The following is a 25,112-nucleotide window of genomic DNA, read 5'->3' as shown; positions in this document are numbered from 1 at the left end:
TAGCAGTGAGAGACAGAGCTCTGTCAGTGTGTAGGAGGGAGGCTCCAATACACCCTGTTTCACTTCTGACATTTTGACTTGTCCTCACAGGAACAGCACAGGTGAAACAAATTCCATTAACGAGGTGTCAGTTCCATCAAGTGTCCCAGTAAACCAGTGACAGTCAGCCAGCGTGCACAATACTGGGAGCCTGTTTGCTCACCTAAATAGAGTGCAGTCTTTTTTTAATGCTATCAGTTACTCATGTGCCATGTCCTGCTGTGAAATGCAATACACACAGTCATGGGTGTGTGTTTGTGCCCATACAGAAAGTGTGATTGTCAGCAGTAACAAATATATTTTAAATTAATATATTTGTTATTCTTTATTCTGTGAATGGGTTGTATCAGCCTGGCTCATCTTATGGTGACCTGAGCAGACGGGTTCAGTTAGACAAGGCTGAGAAGGTGAAGGTCAGTCTCTGGTCAGTAGAGTGGGTGGCAGATTTCTGTGAAACTGCAGGTAGTAGCTGCTGATTTTTCCCCTCTTGAAGTTGTTTTTGTTGAACTATTTGGGTCTGTGCTCGTGTTTTATGAACACTTTTGTAAATCTTGGCCACATTTCTTACAATAACTGCTGCTTACACTGCTGTTTTCTTAAACATCCCCATTATAAGGTTTCCAAGCAACATCTGCTGCCCTTTATTTGGATGGATGGATGGATGGATGGATATTTTATTTCATAAACGATAACAGGATATACAGAAACTTACTTAAGTCATTTTTTGACTAGCCACCTTTGACAGCACCATTATCTTTTGGATGAGGTCAGGTAAACTGGGACATGGGGTAAAATGGGACACATAATGACCTGTGTCTACACAATGTTTTTCTTCAGTAGAAAAGCAGTGGCAGGGCACCAGGGAGCACTTCATCCCAGCACCCCATAAAGAAGTGCACCCAGCACTTTTTTTAAAGACATGCTGCACATGGGTTTTGTTTCTATGGCAAGAACATCTTGACACTAACGTTAACTAGGTAGCTACTGCAAAGCTACATCAACAGACGGTTGACTATAGAGTTAACAAACTTACAACAGTACCGTGATAAAAGCACAACACTCACCAGCAACATTTAGTCTGCCGGCTGATCTGCTTCCACAAATGGGCTTTAGTCTTTGTTGTGACAGTAGCCTAAAGCTAAAGGAGCAGCATGACATCACCTGTGCCTTACTGAAAAGTTCAGTTTTTCAACTCCAAATGCTCAAAATGGCCGCACAAGAAAGGTGGAGTGCTGTGAAAATGCTCGCTCCTCCCTAAGAACAATATAAAAAGAGAGGTGGACACAGGCCCTTAGATTATACATCTTGGGCTCTTTAAATATTAGCAGCCAGTCGCTGAACATGTTATCATATTTAGGATTTCTGGTAATAACAGTACTGCAGCTAAAACAGTAGGGGTGTAACAACAAAAGTAGTAGAATGTTGCATTTTATTAACTGACTTATAGCCAAAATATTTTCACATTACACTTTACTTTTTATGGGAAAGGGTTTTTAAGTACTTAATGCATTCAGGTAAAATGGGACAAAAAAATTAAACCAGCAACATGTTAAGCTACCAGGTGCCATAAAATGATGACTTATACAACTGTGTTTATATTTTCGTCACCTAAAAATTTTAAAAATGATGCAGGGAGTCAATTCAGCCACAATAGTCCAGAATTAGCCATCATTGTTACACAAGCACACACGCATGTCCATTGCAGACAATATGGCATAACAGTGAAAGCATGGCAGAAAACAGACAATCTTTTTCACGTTACATGAATGATTTAAAGAATCAATGACTGAACTGATAAATGAATTTACCAAAAAAAACAAACAAATATGACTATCTCATTTTACCTTACCAGCTGTCCCATTATACCTGAACATGTGAGGCTGTGGCCTCAATGTGTCTGAAGGTTGAAAGTCTCTAAAATAATTTGCTTGGCAACACATTTTCTTAATAGAAATAAAACAGAAACACATAAGTTCTAAAAATAACACTGAAAAGTATTCAGAGTTTTAGGTAGAGTTCTTTGTAGTCTCGGCTCCCAAAAAGTGTCCCAAATTACCTGACTTCACCCTAATCAACTTGTAGTAAGATCTGGCCTGCAGGTTGTCCAGCTTCCTCCAGGAGAGATAGAAACATCTAATGTACAAAAGAAATATAATACATAGAAACAACACCCCATCCAACATTTGTATGTGGGGCCCGTGTAAATTAGCTGAAAAATGGGCCCTACATGGGATTGTTCAAGGGTTCCATAATGGTGCCCACATGGGTGTTTTACTCTAGTAGGCCCAGGATAACATGCCCATTTTGAACCCATACTCACTTGGTACCCAGGTAGCCGTAACATAACCCATTGGGGGCCCACTTGGGTGAACCCACCCATGTGGGCAACTGGTAAGGGGCCATTATGGAACCAATGGATAATCCCATATAGAGCCCATTTTTTAAGCTTCCTTACTAACCACATGGGGCCCACATACAAATGTTGACTGGGATGTGTCACTAAAACACAGAAATAATACTTTTGTTACTATCTTTATGAACTGATTTCTTTTTTGGGGGGGTTAAGGACAGATATGTGAACATGTTTTTAATCAGGCTACAATCTTGAATTTCAAAGTTATTAACAACAGATGTTAGATAAAGGTAAAAATGTGCAACATTTCCATCTGAATTGGAACAGAAGCATCAAGTGGCATAGAGAGGGTGAAACAGTGGTCGAGTAAATGTCAACTACTAAACAGGTTAAATTATAAAGCAGAAGAAAATGGCTCTGGTTTCCTCAGGGGTTAATAGCAAACAGACAGACGGGACAACACTAACAGCTGTAGAGAACAAACAGAACCCACGCAATAAATCTTGTCACCTTTGAGCTCACCTGTACCTACCACATCTTACGCAACCTGCTTTGTCTCAAAACTTACATTTTCAAACACTCCGTCAGCAGTCTGAGTCTACACTAAAACCGGTTTGTTGTGCGAGCTGTAGACAACCAGTTAACGTGAACAAACAGCAGTTTATTTGAAACAAATACACTTTGTGTTGATTTTAGTGGTGAAACCCATGTGCCTGACAGCCACCACGAAGTCCCGCCTTCCTAACACATCGCACGCTGTGATTGGCTGATGGAATCTGATTGGACGTCAGGGCTCAGTGGGCGTATCAGGATGCAGATGTTTTGCAACTGTTGTGCTCGCGTTACTCAACCATCGTTACTATAAAACTGCACACAGGAGAGACTGTAGACTTCTTGTAACGCTGTTCAGCCGGTGGTTGTGTAGATTAATAGTTAAAATGGCAAACGTGGACCTCGCTCGGGTTGGGAAGAACTTGTTGAAGTCCGCTGACACAGGAGAGGTAAGCTGTAAAGCTGGACTACTCTGTAGTTAAACAGATACTACACCCGTTTGAGCTTTCCTCCTATTATTAATATATATATTCTGTTAAGTGGTTTGTGTTTAAATGTGCTCTCTTTAACATAAAGTGCTGTTAGACACCTGTGCTCCCAGCTGAGAGTATTAAACCTGCCATTACCTCACAGCACTGAGATAATTGGTGTCAAATGAGGCCTCCAGGGTGACATAATGAAGGCGCCACATTTAAATATGAATTATGATATTGCTCTGTTTCAACCTATGATGTATGATTTCACTGCTAACACATAAAATCAGTAGGATGTGCCTACATCCATCCCCCATATGCTACTTGTGCGTCACCTGCTCTGTGGTCTCACTCACAGATGGATCAGGGTGTCTGCAGGTCCTTAGAAAGACTTAAAACGTATTAATCTGATTTTATAAATATTAGGCCTTAAAATCCATTAAATAGTCTTAATTTTGAATAGGTGTGAATTGACACAAACATTTGATCTAATTTTACTCACCAATTTTTCAATTTCTTTTTCTCAAAATGAGTCAAGCTCATCTGTGTGACAGTCCACATTTCTGGTGGTACTAATCTTTAACCCTTCCACTGAACCTAATACTGTACTCTAAACCTAACTCACTCACTCTAATAACCATATTCCTACCAACCACACAGAACCACATTTACTGTATATGCTACTTACCGTTATACTTACCTACAATACTTTCATTCATTCATTCATTTTCTGTAACCATTTATTTTGTTGGGGGTCACGGGGGAGCTGGAGCTCATCCCAGCTGTCATTGGGTGAGAGGCGGGGTACACCCTTGACAGGCTGTCAGACTATCGCAGGACTAACACACAGAGACAGACAACTATTCACGTTCACATTCACACCTACGGGAAATTTTAGAGTCAAAAATCAGTCTTAAATTTGTGTAAAAATGATCTTGAAAGGGTCCTGAAAAGCATTGAATTTACCTGTAGACATCCCTGATGGATTACTGAACAGGCCTACTGGGCACAGGCGGAGACTTAAAATGACCATTCATACCCCTTTTACACCAACATGGAACTGAGTCCAGTCCCATTACTGCACCTAATTTTGAACCATCCAGAGAATTTTAACTAAAAATATATTCAATCAGAACTCAAAAAGTTGGTTCTCAGCCAGAACCAAAAGAGAAAAAAAAATAGCAGGTTTTCGTTGACCTGAAGTGCAACCTGTGACATCAGTGGGCATGTCATATTCTACAAGTTGGAAAGAGAGTACAGAGAGGGCAACAATGGAGGCGTCAAGTGAGAAATCATCAGATAAAAAAAAAGTGTGCAGTGGTCTTATGAGGCTTGTTTTGTGTAAAAACAAATATCTGTAATAACAGAACAAAAGTTCCCAGGTAATATATACAGTCTGTGAATATACTGCTGTTTACTTCTGTTGTGCATTGTGCAACACCCTCCATCGATGATACATCCATGATAACAATGGTTCCGTGCAAAATTGGTGGAAACGTGGGCTGGTTTGCAAGACAGCACCAAGGTTTCAAGAATCATAAACAGAACCGGTTCAAGAACCAGAGTTAATTTGGTGGAAAAGGGTTATAAGAGGCTTAAAAGACAGCAAAGTCATGAAAAGAAACTGCCAAGAGACACAAAATAACCAGCAGGACACACAAAATGACTATAAAGTTACAAAATTAACTTAAAAAGGGATACTTAGTCGCCCCAGTAGTACAAAGGCAATGTCCTTGCTGGAGCGGCCGTGGGTTAGATTCCATCCTGTGGCCCTGTGGCTTACATCCCCTCTCTCTCCCCTTTCACACTTAATATTGTCCTATTGATTGAACGCCAAACAACATCATTTAGAAAAAATACCTCAAAGAGACCTTGTTGACTATAAAACAACATAAAACAACCACATGGACACACAAACCCACTTAAAGACGCACCATGATTACAACTACATAGTGACACAAATCACCACAGAGTCTGTGTGTCTTGCTCCAGTGCATAAGAGGTGGTGTGGCCCTGTATATATCTGTGCCCAGGGACCCACTGTCTCATAACCTGCCCATGGTTTCACTGTGATTGTTGTGTGTTTCAGAGCGTCGAACTCCAGTCTCTATGGAAGGACCAGCCGGTGGTCTTGTTCTTCCTGCGCAGGTTCGGCTGTCAGGTGTGTCGGTGGATGGCAACAGAGGTCAGCAAACTAGAGGAGGACCTGAGAGCCAACGGTGTAGCGCTGGTGGGGGTCGCGCCAGAGGAGACTGGCCTGAAGGAGTTCAAGGAAGGAAGTTATTTCAAAGGATGTAAGCAATATTTACTCTTTGAAGACAAACAAGTGTTTTTGTTTTTTTTTTTTTTTGGTTACACACATCTACAAATACGTGGCGCTTTAACAGTTATGGAAAGCACACTGAAACTAAACAATATGCAGTACTGACTTGAAGCCCTTTACATTATTGTGCAATATTAATTCAATTGTGCAGTCTTACAACTGTACAATACTGTCTTATTTAATTCCCACCTATTTCACTCCTGCATTTATAGTGAGCACACTTGTATGATGCATATGTTTGTGCATATTTCTTATGCAACACATCTCTTTCCTTTATTTATACAAGTATATGTTATATAATGTAGCATAATACACATTTCTAAATGCATAGATCTTATTTCTATTTTCTTATAACTTCACTAAACCTGAACACAGAATAAGATCAACTGTAACATGTCCCAGTTATCCCCCTGGCTTGAAAAAGTATATTGATTTCTGATTTTAGAGGGAAATATTGTACCTTTTGCTTCACCATGTTTATCTGACCTTTATACTAGTTACCTTTAACACTACATATCTACCCAGTAGTAAACAATTTGTCTAAAATTCGCTCCAAATTGACAAACTACATTAAAATGGTCTTAAATTCCTCAGTGATAAAAACAGAATAATACACTTAATTAACAGTTGATTAATAAATACTAATACCATAAAATAGACATCAATAAAAATACAATAAAACCCTAACTATCCAGCAATAAAGCTATAAAATAACACTTTGAAACGAGCCATTCAGCACAATGAGTACTTTAGTTACTTTAAGTACATTCTGCTGATATTACTGTGCTTCAACTTCTTTTTTACTTTGTACTTCTTTCACCATTAGATTGGAACATCGATCAAATACTTATAAATAACATGTGTTGCCTCCTGGTTTTGTTTAAATGGAAACGTATCCCCAGTTGTGCTGGTTTTCATGGACAGTGTTGCCAAAAAAACATACAAATATTAAGATAATCAAGTGAAATAGGAGCTGACGGCACAGTTCACACTGTGGTCACCTGGCCGCAATTCAAATGTGTGTGAGATTCTGAAGCACTCACTCTTGAAAAGAGTTTGTGTGTTTTTCTTTTATCCGATAACTCAAACAAGTAGCTCTGTGTTACAGTGAAAATTTTACTTAACCATTACTTCAACTTTGCTGCAACAGTCCACACTGAAACTTTGAAATAGCTGTATTGTCGTCCATGCACAACTTAAGTTATGTAGCAGACACAATGGGTGTGTCACAGGGACTCAGACATGCTCATTGAGCCCATCACTTTCAAGAGTTATTTATTTTGTAAAATTATAACTAATCATCAGTCATCTTCTTCTTTCAGCCATCTACATCGATGAACAGAAGAAAAGCTACAAGGATTTAGGCTTCAAAAGGTGAGTACAGTTAATTTCCATCATGTAATAAGAACGTTGTTTGTTATAATGACAGTTTGCTTTGACCTTCATGTGAATTGCTATCATTTGTCAAAGACGATTTTAACTTAAATACTTAAGAGCCTCAACAATTAACCTGCAAGTATTCTGATGACTGATTTTGTTTTCGTCATTTTTCAATCTAAAAAGCCAAACATTTGCAGCTTTTCACTTGTGAGGATTAGATGCCTTTTTTGTCTCGAGTGGTAGTTAAGTGAATATCGCTGGGTTTTGGCCTGTTGTTCAAATGAATGAAGACATTTTAATACATCTCCCTGGGCTGTGGGAAATTACATGGTCATTAGGTTTCACCACTCATGCTAATCTCCTCTACTTTGGAAAAGATTAGCTGCCTTGTGATGATCTCTAATTGAGAGACTGTGTTTCTTCACACTCAGGTACACAGCCATAACTGTGGTACCTGCCGCTCTGGGGAAGAAAGTGCGAGATGCAGCTTCAAAGGTACGTAGCTTTGTGGTTATATTACTAATACATGGTTTATAGTTTCTACAGTTACAAGGGCAGGGGTAAAGTTTATGTCATACATTTTTTGGCCCATGCTTATGAACATTTTGGAGATGGGAAACTGCTGATGCAGATGGTGAGGTGCAAGCCTGACTGTAGAATTTGTCGAATATTTTTTGGCACACTTTTTTCCCATATGTACATTTTGAGTATGGATCCTACGCACTGTTTTATAAATGAGACCACAGATGTGAACACAGGAAGTTGCGGTTATATGGCATGTGCTGAAAACCACTAGGTTACCATGGCATTCCCAGAGCAGGGTTTAAGTTTCTGAGCTCCAGACTGACACACTGACCTCTGTTTGTTCTCTCTGCTGTTTTCAGGCCACTGTCGCAGGCATCTCGGGAAACTTCTCAGGCGATCTGCTGCAGAGTGGAGGCATGCTCATTGTGGCCAAAGGTACAGTCAATATGCACCAGAGGGGGTGTTAGTAAGGGTCTGTCTTGTGAAGGGGTACAAGTGAATGGAAACAGATGATAGTTTAAAAGACCTAATGTAAATGACCTTGCAGCATCGCATTAATGAGAGTGAGGTTTGTACAAAGGGGTGATGCATTTACTTGAGAAAAAAAATCTGCCCTGTTTTTCTGAAATCACAAGGTTACTATCTCATTATTCAGAAAAACAAAAGCAGATTTTCTCCCTCATGAATCCTTTCTCATAATTCTGAGATAATGTTGTTTCTGAAGGGAATGCACTATGGTCCGTTCATTTAAATGAAGGCACTGGTGTAGTGGAAGGTATGTGCCAAGGAGGTTGGAAAGGGGAGAAGTAACGGTGTCATATTACATCATATCATTGGGGTACAACACTTGCCAAAAGGCTCAAAAGCTGGCGTGCTATTATAGAACATGGAGGATGATTGATTTGTTTTACTGAGGCGTCCACAGTCTGCCTTAAGCCAGGATGTGTTTTATACGAAAAATACAGATATGGGTGAGAGTTACAATTCTGCAATTACTGAAGAGGTAATCAATAAAAGACCAAATGCTTACTACATCTAAACAATATATTGTATATTGGCTGCTATCCATTCGAAAAAAGTTATGTCAGGCCGAGCGCACCCAAGAGCGTACACAAAGAGCACCTGAGGGGAAACCATCCTTTAATTTGTAGCGCCATCTGCTGTAACCCTCTAACTGCTCCCGAAGGATCAAAGAACATATCCTAGACTTCTTTGAATGCTGATGATGATTATACATTGGATTTATATAGCGCTTTTCTGGATACTAAGAGATGCTTTACAGAGAACAAGAACAACAAAACATAAGACAAAACAAAAATGAAATAATCCATAAGAAGGGAAACAATGCAGAGAGGGAGAACACAGTTTTCAGAGGTTGTAGGCAGTTTTGAAGAGGTGTGTTTTAAGGGATTTCTTGAAGGTGGAGAGTGAGAGGGAGTCTCTGACACAGTATACCCACCTCTTTTTCCTGGCCATTTACAGTATACCAACCTATGAGCCAAAAAGCCATCAGCATATGTAGAAGAGTATTCCCACTTCCTCCTCAATAACCTACCAATCTACTAAATAGTACACCCACCTCATCAACTACCACTACACCACTGAATGAAAGCAAATAAATGGTCAAAGAAATGCAGTCTAGCCGTCTCTCCTCTAGAGGGCACTGCTGCATCACATCATCGTAGTGAGGCTGGCCGCTCACAGCGAGCTCTCCAAACTTCAGCGTCAGTGCTCTATCTGGCTGCTGACTTCCCTCACTTCGTTATCTCTTGTATCTACACAAGTGTAAGAGAGGCAGAGAGGCATAGCCAGCTCAAAATCATACACAGCACATAAGGAAAACAAATAGAGAGTTCAAATTGTCTAGTAATGTGGCGATACTCTCTTATATGGTGTGGTATGAGTAGCTTGTTCTTATGGACAGGAATCAGCTGGAGGATGCAGACTACAGGTCACTCTGTCCTGTCTGACTCCTCAGTTGTAAAATTTTGGCTCCACCAAAAATCCTTTCTGTCGACAGTTCTCGCCCAGCAGCATTCGTCTTTGAGCACCGAACCATTTGAAAGTGGTTTCGGCATGAATCTGACTTCTTTATGGAGCAATTTAGTTTCTTAAATTGTGGCATTGTTAAACAGAAGCCTGACATAAAACCAAGATGTGTTGCATATTTTGGGAAGACCTAACTATTTATGTACATTTCTTTGTTAGTATCTGCTTCATCCCCAGTAACATGTAGTCTGTGTTTGACTGAACTGAACTTTTATTACTGCTGCTTTATGATTCCTGAATATATTTTGCCCTGCACAGGTGGAGAAAAGGTCCTAGTGCACTTTATCCAGGATTCCCCAGGAGACCACCTACCCCTGGAGGATATTTCCAAGGCCTTGGGTATCTCAACCACAGCGGAAGCAGGACAGCAGCCAGTGGTAAGACATCTCATAAACATACAACAAGACACACTACTTATTGGGATACACACATTTCACTTCCCTCCTCTGTTTTCTTTGCTCCCCCTCTTAAACCTTTAATTTGCATTGTTAAAGGTTAAATAAAATGGTATCAGTGTGTTTACTAAAGCATGCTGGACTGATGTCAGTTTTTCCAGCAGACTGTTTTACGTCAGCAGCAACACACGCATCAAAGTAACCTCCTCAAAGACAATTTCACACTTATTACTCAGCGTCATGGTCTGTCAGTGTCGGTGTCATCAGCTCCAGGAACCTTTCAAACTTGAGTGGTGATCTCAGCCTGTACCTAATTGTACCAAAAAATGCTCTGCAAACACAAACCAAGAAGTTATTATGCAAATATCATAGTAATTAGTTTATCAAAAGGCAGTAATGGCAGCATTACACAAGATTTATTTAATTTATATTCATTTCTCTCAGAGAGATTGTCACGTAGCCTCAGCAGTGTTCTACAGAATTAAATGCCAGTTATAGCACGGAGAAATTAATAAGTGTGATGTGTACTATTAGTATTATATCAGTGGGAAATCTTTGAAAATCACACTTCAGATATAGGGGCTGGCTGCACAAAACACCTTAAAATTTGTCCTTAATTATGACACTTAAGGCTTAAATTCTACAGCTCTCATTGCTCTTGTTTGATTACACTTGTGCTTGTGATACTTAAGGTCTTTTGTGCAACAGTTTAAGTCAGGGTGCATTCGGAAATACTCACTTTGAATGCAAGAGCAGCAGGCGCCAAGTAGAGTGAATGTGTGATTGAGCGCTGCGTTTCTTCGAACAACTGTGCTCTCATTTTAGTGTAGAACGTCACATTGGATTTATGAACGGACCTCAACTTTAAGGGATTCCTTAATTATAAGACCAAGATAAGGAGAAAACGTTTAATACTGAGGTGAACATTTTAAGGAAGCCTTTAAGACTAAGGGTGCTTTGATAGATAGACACATTTGTCCGTGTGGGGAAACTGGTGTGCAGCATAATCACAAAGGCATTTTACAACATAATCACACTTGAACAATTGTGGTGTGTAGCCAGAAACCTTAACTCAGACTTTAAGGAAAATCATATCTTAAGGTGTTTTGTGCAAGGTATTCAAATAATGATTTTGGTGATATCTGAATATACCTGCCTCAGATGTAAGCATTAGTTTTGTCCCTTTACTTTTGCTAAAGTAAGAAAACATCTTGTGTTGTCAGGTATTAATTGCAGCTCATACTCTCATATTCAAGCTGCAGCAACATCTTTTGAACATCAGATCATTTGTAGCTGATTTTTGGCAGAATTTGATAACAAACCTCAGTGGATTCTCAGCTGAGTTTAGGGTGTAGGATGGATTTAAATTTGGAAACAGTGAGGACAGTGTGGAGTGCGACATTCAATCCTGAATGGCTGTGGAGTCTGGATCATTAGGTTTTGAAGGTTCTGAATTTTTTTTCTTTGCTGCAGTTGGAGGTGTGTTGGATTGGATTTCAGACAAGGACGTAGTTATTTTATTTTATAGTAATTTTGAAGATCAACACAGATCAACATATGTTAAAACTCAAATGCAAAAAGGCATCTTCCAGAAGAGAGAACTGATTATGGGTAGGTTGTGTGAATATGTAACAGATCAGAAAACTAAGATTTAAAGGGACAGTTAACCCCAAAATAGATTTAAAAAAGCATATTTTTCCTCTTACCTGTAGCTCTATTTAAAACTGCAGTTCTTGGAACGGCCACTTGTGGTTGGCTCAAGTAGCCAGTTGATCCCCATAGAGCCCCATGTTAAAATGCCCAAATTTACAGAAAAAAATAAACATGTTTACAGCCTGGTACAAAAACAATTTGGTCTCTATAATTTATTTCCCCCTTCATAACAACTGTGGGGGGCTGAGTTCTGACACAACTGACCAGTTTACATTTTATTGAGGCTTAAAGTTCTGCATAATTAGGGGTGGGCCGCTTTGAGCTGACACTGGTGTCCTTGGCTTCTCAGTCATATCATCCGCCAGCCTCTCGCTCAAATATGGTCACTTCTCGCTCCACAAAACCAAGATGCCGAGATACCGAACTCAAGGCTTTAAAACAGAAGTCCACAAACCAGTGGGTGATGTCACAGTAGTTACATCCATTATTGTTACTGTCTAAGATCAGCCTGGATTGTTTTGGTGTGAGTTGCCGAGTGTTGGCGATATCGGTTGTAGAGATGTCTGCCTTCTCTCAGATATAAGGGAACTGGATGGCACTCAATGTCTCTTCACTGTATCACCGCTCAAAAGGAAGCATACATCTACTGATGAACGAGAGGCTTTTGCTTGTGACAATGCGAAATATAAACATTAAGCAGAGTAAGCAGTAGAGCACGCTTCCCTCCAAGTTTTCAAATGTGCTTTTTGCCGCTTTGAGCAACACAAGCCGAGTGCCATCTAGTTTCATTATGTTGGAGAGAAGGCGGACATCTCTACGGCCGATATCTCTAACACTCAGCAGCTCACACTGAAACAGTCTAGCTTAATAATAAATAGCTTGACAAGTAAGAAGAAAAATATGTAGGCTATTTTTGATTTTGGGATGGACTGTCCCTTTAAAATGCAGTCTCTTTCTATACCATTAAAGTTCATTTAGAGACAAATTGCTCAAAGGTCATTGCCATAATATCTGTGTCCAGAGCATCAGGGGTTTTGTCCTGTGATCATCAGGGTTTGCGGCATGCCCAAGACATCCAGCACATGGTCTCCATTCCTCCTGGCACCGCTTCTTTATTCCCACAAAACCCACCATGTCAGAGCTTTTACAACATATGGTATGGCTCCCCCATGACCTGACTGAAGATGTCATCGCTGCAGCCCAGGAACAGAATAGACCTTGTTTATGTCCTAGGGGTTAAAATGCGGCAGAAACAAGCGTGCGTCACAAGCTGCCTGACATGCCTGTGTTGAGGAGGCACAGAAGAAGCTGGAGCCTTGTTAATGGAGTGAGGTCACCAGCTGATCTTTTTCAAACCTGTTCAAACAGCTAATTAAACAGTGTTTACTTCTCTTATCTGTGTCTAGAGATGGAAAACCCTCAAACTAGATTTCCCCGAAGAGGAAAACATTGTGTCTTAACTTCAGCACAATTATTGTGAGGCCCTGTAAACAAATCGTGTTTAACTCTCAGTCTAGACAAACAAACTCGCCTACAGATGGACCTTAATCCTTAAAATTGGAGTGCTACTCACCTTATCTGTTAGTAACTAACAGATAAGTAGTGAAAGTCAGCAGCGCTGGGCTTCATGGTGGCCTTGTCGACACCGTAACATCCTCAGTATGATCCTGTTTCATGCCATCCTCCTTTTTTAACAGTTTTCTGGCTGCCTCCCTGCGGTGTGAAGGCAGCATGCCAAAATGAAAAACTTTTAAAAATCGACAGCATTTTTTTTACATACATGAGCATTTTAGGAATAGAAATGAAACCAGAGACAACAGAAACTATGCTAACTTGAAGTTGAAGTTTCATTTGATCAATGAGAATTGTCCCAGTCAAATAATACAAAATAAAATAATAGAATGAAAATGTATTTCCAATGCATAATGTCTTCTACTTTACTTAAATAGTTGCGTCATCCTATGTATATAACATGAAGTAAGCTGTTAAACTTTGCATATCTTCTTTTTCAGTGCAATGATGATGTCTGTACACGGTGACGCAGCTGCCCGTCGTACCAGAGGAACATCTACACATGAAGTGAAGTGGAGATTTAAGAAGCAAAATTTGCTCAATTTGCTAAAGTGAACATGAAACTACTGCCAATATTTCTAATTGCTTGTAATTTATTTGTGACACTTATATATATTATTGCATCATCTACAGTGAAACTAACAGTGGCATTCCTTTTATAATCATTACCTCGTAACTGTAATTAATGTCATGAATTTTTTTGTATCACGCTTTAAAATTTATGATGCAACATTTTACACTCCATTTATAAAATAAAGAAATCTATATGTATCTAATTATAATAAAAGTTTTAAATCGATACTTGGCTTCAGTGAGTGAGCAGTTTCTTGTGTTATTTTAATGTCTTTTTCTCATATACACAATACAATCAACCTGCCAGAGACTGTAGATGAAAATTAAGCAAAGTGGGGATTTTTTTCCAGTTTACAGCAGTTATATGCACTATATTTTTTAAGCCACTTAAGACAGTTTAATGCCTAAAAATCTGTACATCATTTGGGAAAAACACAACAGTTGCCAAGGAGAATTTGTATCTAATTGTTCTCTGACTGTCTTCGTCTTCCTGAAACCATAACAAAACAACTGTTGAAGATGGATAATCTCCCTTCCTGCCAACTGAAAAGACGTTACTAGTTTTAAGTTACATAAGTAGGGAAGGAATTTGGCATAACCAGCATTACTTACCTTGAAACATATCTTTGTCATACTATGCTGGAGTAGACATCACAGAATGAATGCTTAGCTGACAAATGTGCTACACTTGAATCCATGCCAAAATAATCTGGGCTGCTGTAACTGCACATTTAGATCCCCAACAATGTCAAGTAAATGTGGTCTTCAATATTTTGAATTGAATATTAGCTCAACAGAAGAAGATCTGTTTGATTACATGGGATTATGTTATTAGCATTGATTCGGGGCTTTCAGGGCTGGAGCTCCAGAAGCCAACACCTTGCTCCGCCCCTGTTGTTGATATGACGAGATCGATTGTTTGTTCACTACCTTTATAATTAAAAACTATTATTGCTCCATTGCAGGATTATACATCCTCATTATAGCGTTATTACTATTTTTATTAGCCTTCAACAGACCATCTTCACTTTCTATCCACTGCAGTGTGTCTCCATCAATGTTTTGACCCGAGAGTTAAAACTAAAATTGGGTGCAGTGGAGCTTTGGACCACTGTCCCAAATTTTGACAATGATCCTTACTCACCTTCATAACTCAAAATCCTTTAAAACTAGAAATCTACCTAAAGACTGCTGATGTAGCATTTTACTATTGAAAGCCTAACAATGACACTGTCTGTGGTACCTGCTGACACAGTCACAAAATGTGTATAATAAGCGACTGCTAAGCAACACTAAGGGCTTTACTGTACTAGAACCACTGAGCCACATGAGTCTCATTTTCCGACTTTAAACTGAAGTAGCATGAGCCTTGGTTTCATGTACAGAAGACACTTGATGGTAAGACTGAATACATCAGGGGTGTCAGACTCATTTTAGTTCATGGGCCACATACAGGCCAATTCCACAGATCGGCTGGACCAATAAGACCATGGCACAAGAACCTATAAGAACCGTCAGTTCCAATGTTTTCCCTTTTTTTGCGTAAAGAATGACAAGTAGATTCTTTAGACGTTCAACCTTTTACAAAACACATGAACAGACTAGCTGCTGATTGACAATATTTTGCACAATGTTTAATATCTTTAAACATGGTCCCAGTAAGAATTACTGAATCCTGAACACCTTTGAATCCTGAGCAAATTGGTGCAATTTCTCTCAAAAACATGGGAAAAGACGCAGTTTAGTAAGAAATGTTCTACAAATTGCAAAAAGATTTTTTTAATAATAATAGTAATACATGCAGAAATCAATTTAAAAACTAGGGAAAAAGAAAAAATCATCTAGGGAAAACTTTATAATAATTATTATTATTACCTTTAAAATTATGTTAGATAATTATTATAATTTGTACGCATTCTTTGCGTAAGTCAAGACTCTTATAAAAAGATAATCAATTAAAATGGCACATTTAAAGTAAAGACTTGAGATCGTAACAGTTGAGACAGTCACTTTAATGGCAATCCAGATAATTACATAGCAGCAGGAACATTCATAAAACATCTTTAACGTCTAGAGTTTTGCAAAGCAACAATGTTGTTTCATAAATATTCATGTAGATAAATAAACTCTTCTGATGGGTATACAAATGAAACATGTTCATATATATAACAAAAATGTATCTGTACTTGGCTGGTAATTTTCAAAACGACACGATTTCACCATGTACGTAAATGTGAAGCTAGAACTAAGGTAAGAAATGTATGCTTCCTTTCTTACCCGGTTTGAATCCTTTATATGTAAATACTGCAGTATAGCACATCAAGTATCTACAATAACACATTGTATATTATGTCACCTTTAGTTAACAATTTAAACTGTTTTACTCTTTTTGAGGAAAATCAGAGAAAATATACAGGAGTGTTAGCCGTCGCCTTTCAAACAGCAGACCAATGTTGCAACGCAGTATTTTTATTTATCCTCCAACATTTCTTTGAACCAGACATGATAAGTGTGCCTTGTTGTTTAAAGGAACAGTTTGACATTTGGGGAGATACACTTCTACGCTCTCTGGGGGAGAGTGACGTGAGAAGATTGACACCACTCTCATGTTTGTCTGTAGCTACAGCCAGCAGTCCGTTAGCTTAACGTAGCTTAGCTTAGCACAAGGTCTGGAGACAGGGAAACAGCTAACCTGGCTCTGTTCAATGGAAACTAGCATGTTCAAACTGTAAAATGTAAAACTTAAATATTTGTCCAGCACACGTGACAAATTCTTGTTTTTACACAATTGAGATATTAATGTGTAAGTTTTAGAGGTGCTGGAGTGCAGATTTTGTGGGGTCATCCCAATGTTTCCCAGGTTCTGTGTTTCCCGGGTTCTATGTTCCCCACTTAACCCTGCAAAAAAGGTTCTATGTTCCCCGCTTACACAAAAAGGGTTCGATGTTTCCCGCTTGGTTGAGCCCGGAACATAGAACCCGGGAAACATAGAACCTTCTTTGTGTAAGGGGGGAACATAGAACCTATTTTGCAGGGTTAAATGGGGAACATAGAACCCGGGAAACATAGATACGCTCCCGATTTTGTTACTGTTGAGCAGAGCCAGACTTTTATGGAGCCAACAAAGTAACTTTAGATTTTGGCACTGAACATAACATTTGGCATTAAAAACAAAACCTGAACTGAGAAAAGAAACACTGGCATTGAAACACTTGTATCCAAAAAAGGTTGTATTGGCACAATAAAAAAAAGTTGAGATGAAATGAAAAATGCTTTTATTAACCCTCTCAGAAAAAAATCCCTGGACATTTTTGCATTTGAAAATATAATATAATATTCAAGTCTTTAAATCAGTCTTTTTACCTGTAAACTGGTGGAGGAAATTAAAGGAGATAGAGTGTCCTCAGTGCCATCATTTACCCCTTTCAAGCAATTAAATCAGATGCTTGATGAGGAGCAGGTGGGATGAATTGCAGACGGCTATCCGCAGCTCGCAAGTGTAGCAATGATGCAATGTGATGTGGCCCTACCCACAGCCTTCAAGTTATTAATAGCTTACAAAAACATTGCGTGCAATAGTCAAGTTCCCTTCCCTTATGTCCTAAAATAGAAAAAAAAAAATTCAAGGAAAAGCCTAAGAATTTGCTTTGAAGAAGTCACAAGAGAGAAAAACACGATACACAATATCAGCCCAATTATAGCCCGACGCAGCGACGTATGGTGTCGACATGGATCGTGAACGACAATGAGTGTCATACGCAACAATCCATCATTTCATCTTGTGTAGTGTGTCATAGAATATGACAATCGACGCAGCCCCTGGGACGCCTCACAACGTTCCAACAGTAGTCTAGCATGTTTCATTTTCTTTTTGTTGGTCACGACTTCTCCTGTCACAGCCGTCACTTTGGCCAATAGGAACACTCCCAGGCCCAGGGACCAATTGAGTCATAATCCGCCTATGACAGTACGGAAGATAAAGACACTCTAAATTCTGTTCCACAGGGACTCTAACTGAAACATTCAACACAGGCATTTAAGAAATAATCCAATCTTCCATTAAAGATTGAATGCAACACACTTGTTATTTTTTGACTATTTATTTACAGTCTTATTTTATGTATTTTGATGTTTTGATTTTGTCAGTGACAATCTCCTGATTTTTTTCTTCAAGTCAGTTTTCTCTCCAGTGACAAGTTGCGGTTTTCTTTCTTTCTTTATTTATTCTACGCTCACAGTCTCTATTCAGTTTCCTGACGTTCTGATGGTTTGGCAGAGGTCCGCTGGAACGAGCATTAGGTTCTCAATACAACTTTTTCAAATGCAAGTGTTTCAATGCCAGTGTTTCCTGAGCCAGCTTCTTAACAGATCCATAACAGCTCCCTTTTAAGTTCAGCTTTTTGTTTTCAATGCCAAATTTTAATTTTCAATGCCAGAATCTAAAGTCACTGTTCTGGCTCCATAGAGTCGCTGTTTCCTGTTTCAATGCTAAGCTAATCTCACCATCTGCTGCCTGTAGCTTCATCGCACAGATATGAGAGCAGGATATGTTGTCATCTTTCAACTCTCAAAATGTCAAACCTTTGCTTTAAAATGGCAGCACGCTGTCAGCTCTTACATTCTTAGTAAAACAGTCTGTTTTTATCAATGTGTCCTCTCCCTCTGCTCAACACAACAGTATTTGCCAGTATGTGAAGACTGAGAGACAGACTACAAGTGTAAAGCTTCAATATGCACATTCACTTCGGCTTCTGAGACCTAAAAGTCATGTTCAGTTTATCAAGGCAGCCTGAATATGACCGATGACGAGCAGACATTCGAAACTGTTTGTTTTTCTGCTGTGCATTGAAAGCTCTCCTCAGCACAGAAACAGTGGCTGCTCCCTGCAGCCAGTCCCTCTCTTATGAGCTCTGCTCTGCTTTGAGTCTCCTGTCATTACTTGTTAATAAAGGTAGAAAATAACAGTCTTGGCCCTGGCTATCTCTTTAATGACAAGCCCCATTCTTCAGTGTGTGTCTGCCTGTGGGCTTGTGGTTTCAGCTACAGCGGTCACCACGCTTCAGCACACCGCACTTCATCCTTTCATCTTACATAGCGCTGATCAATGTGAGATCAGAGGGCAAACCACTTCATCTGCTGCCTGTCCATGTGTGAGTGTGTGTGTGTGTTTTCTTCTGTCCTCCCCTTAGCATGTAATTGGCTATGCCCAGAGGCTAAAAGTCTTGTAATCACTGTGTGTTCTCATCTCCTCTCAGGAGATCGCACGGTGAAAGAAATAACACTTCTTCTACAAATCGATCACCGTGTGTTGAGTTAAATGTAAACTTACAGATATCATACAAGCAGACATTATAATTCTGATTAAATGTTAAGTGCTGTCTAACAAATGGCACATGTGAGGAGTTTTGATAATGTCTCAAAATCATGTAGAAGGTGGAATGTGTGGAAGCAGGAAACAAGAGGGAGCTTCACACACACAACACAGCGGTGATTAGCAACCGACTGTAGATCCAAATCTGGAGCTAACCTGGGCAGCAGCCAACAGAGGTGGGACCAAGTCATTGTTCTGCAAGTCACGTCTGTCTTTGCAGTCAAGTTCCAAGTCAAGCCCCAAGTCAAGACAATTAAGCCTCAAGTTAAGACTAACAAGCCACTAGTCGAGACTAACAACCCCAAAGTCAAGACAAACAACTCCCAAGTCAAGACTAATACGCCCTAAGTCAAGACTAACAAGCCACAAGTCAAGTCCAAAGTCCTAAAGTTCCAGTTTTGGGTGCACTAATGCACTCTTCACCAAATGGCATTTTTACAACAAAGTAATAAAAATAAGCCCCAAGTTAAGACTAACAACCCCCAAATCAAGACTAATAAGCCCCAAATCAAGATTAATAAACTCCAAGTCGAGACTAACAAGCCCCATGTCAAGACTAATAAGCCACAAGTCAAGACTAATAGAACCTAGGTCAAGACTATCAAGCCCCAAGTCGAGACTAACAAGCCCTAAGTCAAGACTAACAAGCCCCAAGTCAAGACTAACAAGCCCCAAATCAAGACTAATATGCCCCAAGTCAAGACTAATAAGCCCCAAGCCATGGCCAAGTCAAGACTAATAAGCCCTAAGTCAAGACTATCAAGCCCCAAATCAAGACTAACAAGCTCCAAGTCAAGACTAACAAGCCCCAAGTCAAGACTAATACACCCCCAAGTCAAGACTAATAAGCCCCAAATCAAAATTAATAAACTCCAAGTCGAGACTAACAAGCCCCATGTCAAGACTAATAAGCCACAAGTCAAGACTAATAGAACCTAGGTCAAGACTATCAAGCCCCAAGTCGAGACTAATAAGCCCTAAGTCAAGACTAACAAGCCCCAAGTCAAGACTAATAAGCCACAAGTCAAGACTAATAGAACCTAGGTCAAGACTATCAAGCCCTAAGTCAAGACTAACAAGCCCTAAGTCAAGACTAACAAGCCCCAAGTCAAGACTAACAAGCCCCAAATCAAGACTAATATGCCCCAAGTCAAGACTAATAAGCCCCAAGCCATGGCCAAGTCAAGACTAATAAGCCCTAAGTCAAGGCTAACAAGCCCCAAGTCAAGACTAACAAGCTCCAAGTCAAGACTAACAAGCCCCAAGTCAAGACTAATACACCCCAAATCAAGACTAATAAGCCCTAAGTCAAGACTAATATGCCCCAAGTCAAGACTAATAAGCCCCAAGCCATGGCCAAGTCAATACTACTAAGCCTTAAGTCAAGACTAACAAGCCCCGAGTCAAGTCAAACAAGACCTCAGTCAAAACTAATAAGCCCCAAGTCAAGACTAACAAGACCTAAGTCAAGACTAACAAGACCTAGGTCAAGACTAACAAGTCCCAAGTCAAGACTAACAAGTCCCAAGTCAAGCCCCAAGTCAAGCCCCAAGTCAAGACTAATAATATTAAAATCAAGACTAACAAGACCTAAGTCAAGACTAACAAGCCCCAAGTCAAGTCCAAAGTCCTAAAGTTCGAGTATTGGGTCCTTAACAAGTCATAATGCATTCTTTAACAAATGTCATTTAAACAACAGGATATCTTAAAATTTACAAAAATCATAATGCTTTTAATCATTTGTATTTATTTGTTTAAAATAAGCTTGTTAAGAAGTCACATAGCTGTTATGCTAACGTTAGCTAAGAATTAGCTCACTATGTTAATATTAGCCTCAACTTACTGCTCATGTGTTGAACAAAGTTGGAAGTAGTTGTGTCTCTGTAATCTTAAACCCATGTTTTGCATACTTAGTTTGTTTTTTGTTGACAACCATGTAGTTTTACACTTATTAAATTATCTTTGGTATCATGTTTTGCAACATTAGTTCTTTATAGTTCTCTCCTGCAACTTGACTGGATGCTGTTGGATTGGTTTATACAAAGTGGATCATCTTGGGATGAAGTGTCAACCTGTTCAGAATGAGCAGCGTTATTTTTAGTTGATTCAGGAAATGACTGGAAAAATGAATTGATCCAGGGCACACTTTTGAAATAACTTGACTCTTAATTTTGCTTTGGGGGAAGTTATTAAGTATTTTTAAGTCCAAGAGTAGTTACACGTCATTGGTGTTAAAGTCTGAAGTGAGTTGAGCGTCTTTGAGTCATCAAATTTGTGATTCAAGTCCAAGTCAAGTGACTCGAGTCCACACCTCTGGTAAACAATAATGCAATAAAGTGATATACATTGTTTTGGTTTTTTCTATCATTATCACATCACTCTATCTCCAACAGATGTTTTCTCACTAGCTAAAAAGCAGCAGGCCACCAGTATTCTTCAAAACATCTGGGATACAGGAAAACTGTCATGACGTACATATACATTTCTGCAGTGAGTATTAAGCAACAATCATTTGCAGGACGAGATAAAGAAACTTAGAAAAAAATTATCCTCCAAAAAGTACTAAATAGCTTTGTAAATTTTAAATATTTATCCACTCTGTCAGTGTAAAAATGTGGAGAGCCGCAGCTCTCTGTGAATGTTAATTTAAGGTTAAAGCTGCAAAGATTTAACAGTCTTAAAGTCTTTAGGTAATTTGTTTCATGTAACAGTGAATGACCAAACTCTCGGAGTGTGACTAATTCTATTGTAGCTTTACTTCGGCAAAGCCCAAGCTTTCATTTACTTCATACCCTTCAGTCGGAGTCAGATTTGTTCACTATTGTTTCTTCTTAAGTGGCACAATGTCTTGAAAACAATACATCAGAGGAAAGAGGTAACCCAGTGCCAAATGATGGTGGATAAATCACAAAGATCTGCACAAGAGATTTTTTTTTAAAGGATTAATTCAAGAAAGGCTGGCGAAGCATTTAAAGCCAGCCATTTAAGCTTTAACCTATTTCACAAGGTCTTTGTTTTCTATGTAGCTGTTTAATTCATGTACCCAGCTGTCGTGGGACACAGCAAAAAAAACGAACAAGTGACCCACTCGTCCAGAGACAACACTTCAAACTTGAGAGGATCCTCTACCAAGTTTCCTTTTTTCATAGTATATGTGCTTCAAGTTTTAAAACTAGGATGTCATCCATTTTGAATACATCTACAGTATATGCAAATATCTGCATCATCATCACTCTGCCCCAAATAAATTGGAAATGAGCAGGGTGTCTCTGTGGGTTGAAGCAGTAAGACTTGTTCTTTTGATTTGAGTTGCCCAAGTCAAGAAATACATTTCTCAAGAGTGAAATTATCTACCAGACACGGCACTTCTGCTCGGGGTTCATTTGACTGCCTTTTTGACACTGGAAAGCTTCTGAGAACGCTTCGAAATTCTGGAGAGATCCAAGCACCCTAAAGACGAGAGAAAAACAGAAACATTGTGATGTAAGCCACTTAAGTGAAATGTGAGCATTCTGTGCTCCTTTACTTGGAAATTCAGTGGGTGCCACCTTATCACATTGTTTTGGAATATGCTCATTGAGATTCAGGTTCAACACACCATTGAGAATCCTATTGTTGAAGCACAACCCCTCTTTTTGAAGACATTATAATAAATGCTCATGAGTGTAAGAGGAGTTCTGCAAAGTGAGTCCAGCTCCTCACGTTTGGCTCAGTGAATGAACCTGTGCTGATTCCAATACTTCAGTTAAGTTGTGCTGTTTATTTGGCTTATATTTACCAGGGTTCCCATGGGCCCTTGAAATCCTTCATGTTTATGAATTTGAGGGGGAAAATCATGAAAATAAACATTAATAGAAAGGGATCATTTAAGTGTATCAGATTTCCTTCATTTTCAGGCAGGTTTTGTGGATTTGGAGCTAAATGTTGTGTCTGGGACACATTGTGTATTAATGATACTCGTTACCTGGAGAGGTTGGAAAAAGATATACGTTTCTTCCCTGTTCCAAAACCCAAACCAAACCCTGAAAAGTGCAGGGTTAGCTAGCTAGCTACTGAAGATATAGCCTACTGAATGTATACACGTTGCTTTTGTTTTGTAATGATTACAACAGTGAACAAAAGACCGACCCTGCTGTACAGGAACCAGTGAAGGGAAGCAGGAAAACTTTGCTGATGTTCAACCAGCTGTGTGTCATTGCATTGTTCCAAACATGGTTCATCTGCACACACTGCGATGCCACACAGCTGGTTCAATATCAGCAAAGTTTCCCTTTATATTCATTGTCTTCTGTGGCGATCAGCAGTGATGTGGTGGTTCACTTTTACACTGTGATCTGTAGCCTATAGTTCGGCTTTAGCTTCTAACTATCTTTGTCTTTTTAACCTGTTGTTGCTGCTGAGTCAGTTTGACATCCTGGTTATATCCTTCAAACACAGACTGTAGACCCCCTCTGTCTGCTTCTCTCTGGAATCACTGCTTCATTTTTCAAAAAATATTATAATATTTCTTCAGGGAGTGCAGTTAGTTACAGTGTGGGCTCCATGCTTACTTCGACAGCTCAAAGCCTCAAGACCTCACCAAAGACATTTACAAAGACTGGCTTGTTAAAGATCTGCAGGACATCCATATGACCCGATGGAGACCCTGCAGCAAATCAATAAAAGTTCATGCCATGGGCGAAGCAGCTTTTACAAGCCATGCTGCTAGAGCATCAAACAGGACGGCACTCTGCAAGCTAATAGTTATCAACCTTGATCTGTTTCTCAAACTATGCTGCAGTGTGTCCTTAAATTTGAGCCTGGGAAGTCCTTGAAAAGACCCGTGGAATAACCCTGATTTACAGTGTGGTGAATCTTTAAATCTAATGAGACAAAGCACCAGCTGTGTCCAGCTGTGGGTGCAGTGAGACTGGAGGAAAGGTGAAGCAGCTCTCTAGTCTATCCACAGAGTAACAACAGCACGAGATGAATTTGACTCATGAATGAAAGGGTAAAATTAGTTATTGTTACTTCAAAGAAGAAAATAATCAAACCTACAATAACTGATTTTTCTTTGGCAACAGAAACCAGCTGTGAACATGACATTGTCATATTGTTACCTGTTCCCTGCTTATTTGATGCACTTGTTAGTAAACAGCTGCTTATTTACAGATCTAGCTGTTATGGAGAAAAATTAGCATTCACTTGTGGTTGTGTCTCTGGCAACCTTACCATTGTATGTCCAATATTACCTCTCATTTTAGCTCTGCTTTGGGCTCAACCAACTCATGACAAAAATCTGTTTCTTATGCTGCTGGGGCGACAGCAGCTCAGCCCATAGGGACTTGGGTTGGAAACTAGAAGGCTGCCAGTTCAAGTCCCCATCCGGACCAAATATGGAGTGCAGACTGGCAGCTGGAGAGCTGCCAGCTCACCTCCCTGAGCAAGGCACCAAACCCCCAACCGCTCAGGGCGCATGTCCATGAGCAGCCCAGTCACTCTGACATCACTCCATTATAGCATGTATAGATCCTGTTTGCGTGTGTGTGTGTGTGTGTGTGTGTGTGTGTGTGTGTGTGTGTGTGTGTGTGTATTTCAGGCCTGTGTGTATGTGACAGAGTGAAAAAATTGAATTTCCCCTCAGGGATTAATAAAGTATATCTTGTGTTCACTAGCTGGGCGCCAACTGAGTCTGACTGCTGCTTGGTGCTGAGCAGGTAGTGTATAAAATGTATAAAGACAAGCTGGGAGGCACTGCACGGTTCATCACTTCAAGCTGCATTTTTCACAGAGTAGTCATTGTTAATGATAAAATATTAATTATAGACTCTTCAAGTTAAATACATTGGATTCGCTGCATTTAACAAAACAAGCT

General features: G+C 39.6%; 2 protein-coding genes across 2 annotated transcripts in view; one reads left to right on the top strand and one right to left on the bottom strand.

The window, feature by feature from the left end:
* Positions 1–3,194: 3,194 nt before the first annotated feature.
* prxl2b (peroxiredoxin like 2B) lies at positions 3,195–14,113 on the top strand. Its single transcript, XM_033625830.2, has 7 exons — positions 3,195–3,393; positions 5,507–5,711; positions 7,063–7,114; positions 7,552–7,615; positions 8,005–8,080; positions 9,953–10,071; positions 13,755–14,113. Exons 1-7 carry the CDS (start codon positions 3,331–3,333, stop codon positions 13,779–13,781), a joined length of 606 nt encoding a protein of 201 aa, XP_033481721.1. The 5' UTR covers positions 3,195–3,330; the 3' UTR covers positions 13,782–14,113.
* A 1,765-nt stretch (positions 14,114–15,878) lies between these two features.
* mmel1 (membrane metallo-endopeptidase-like 1) overlaps positions 15,879–25,112 on the bottom strand; it is a 35,675-nt gene continuing 26,441 nt past the window's right edge. The window contains exon 24 of the mRNA XM_033625518.2: positions 15,879–22,708. Within this exon, the coding sequence (XP_033481409.2) occupies positions 22,609–22,708 (100 nt within the window). The 3' untranslated portion in view covers positions 15,879–22,608. The remainder of the gene's footprint in view (positions 22,709–25,112) is intronic.

Source organism: Epinephelus lanceolatus, chromosome 1 (genome assembly GCF_041903045.1).
Source record: "Epinephelus lanceolatus isolate andai-2023 chromosome 1, ASM4190304v1, whole genome shotgun sequence".
Classification (NCBI taxonomy): Eukaryota; Metazoa; Chordata; class Actinopteri; order Perciformes; family Serranidae; genus Epinephelus; species Epinephelus lanceolatus.
The sequence above is the reverse complement of the archived record's forward strand: the minus strand, read 5'-3'. Positions and strand labels throughout refer to the sequence as shown.

Coding starts and splice junctions, on each gene's coding strand:
- prxl2b (XM_033625830.2), top strand. CDS start 3,331: ATGGCAAACGTGGACCTCGCTCGGGTTGGGAAGAACTTGTTGAAGTCC. Junction 7,115..7,551: donor AAGGATTTAGGCTTCAAAAG/GTGAGTACAGTT, acceptor CTTCACACTCAG/GTACACAGCCATAACTGTGG. Junction 10,072..13,754: donor AAGCAGGACAGCAGCCAGTG/GTAAGACATCTC, acceptor CTTCTTTTTCAG/TGCAATGATGATGTCTGTAC.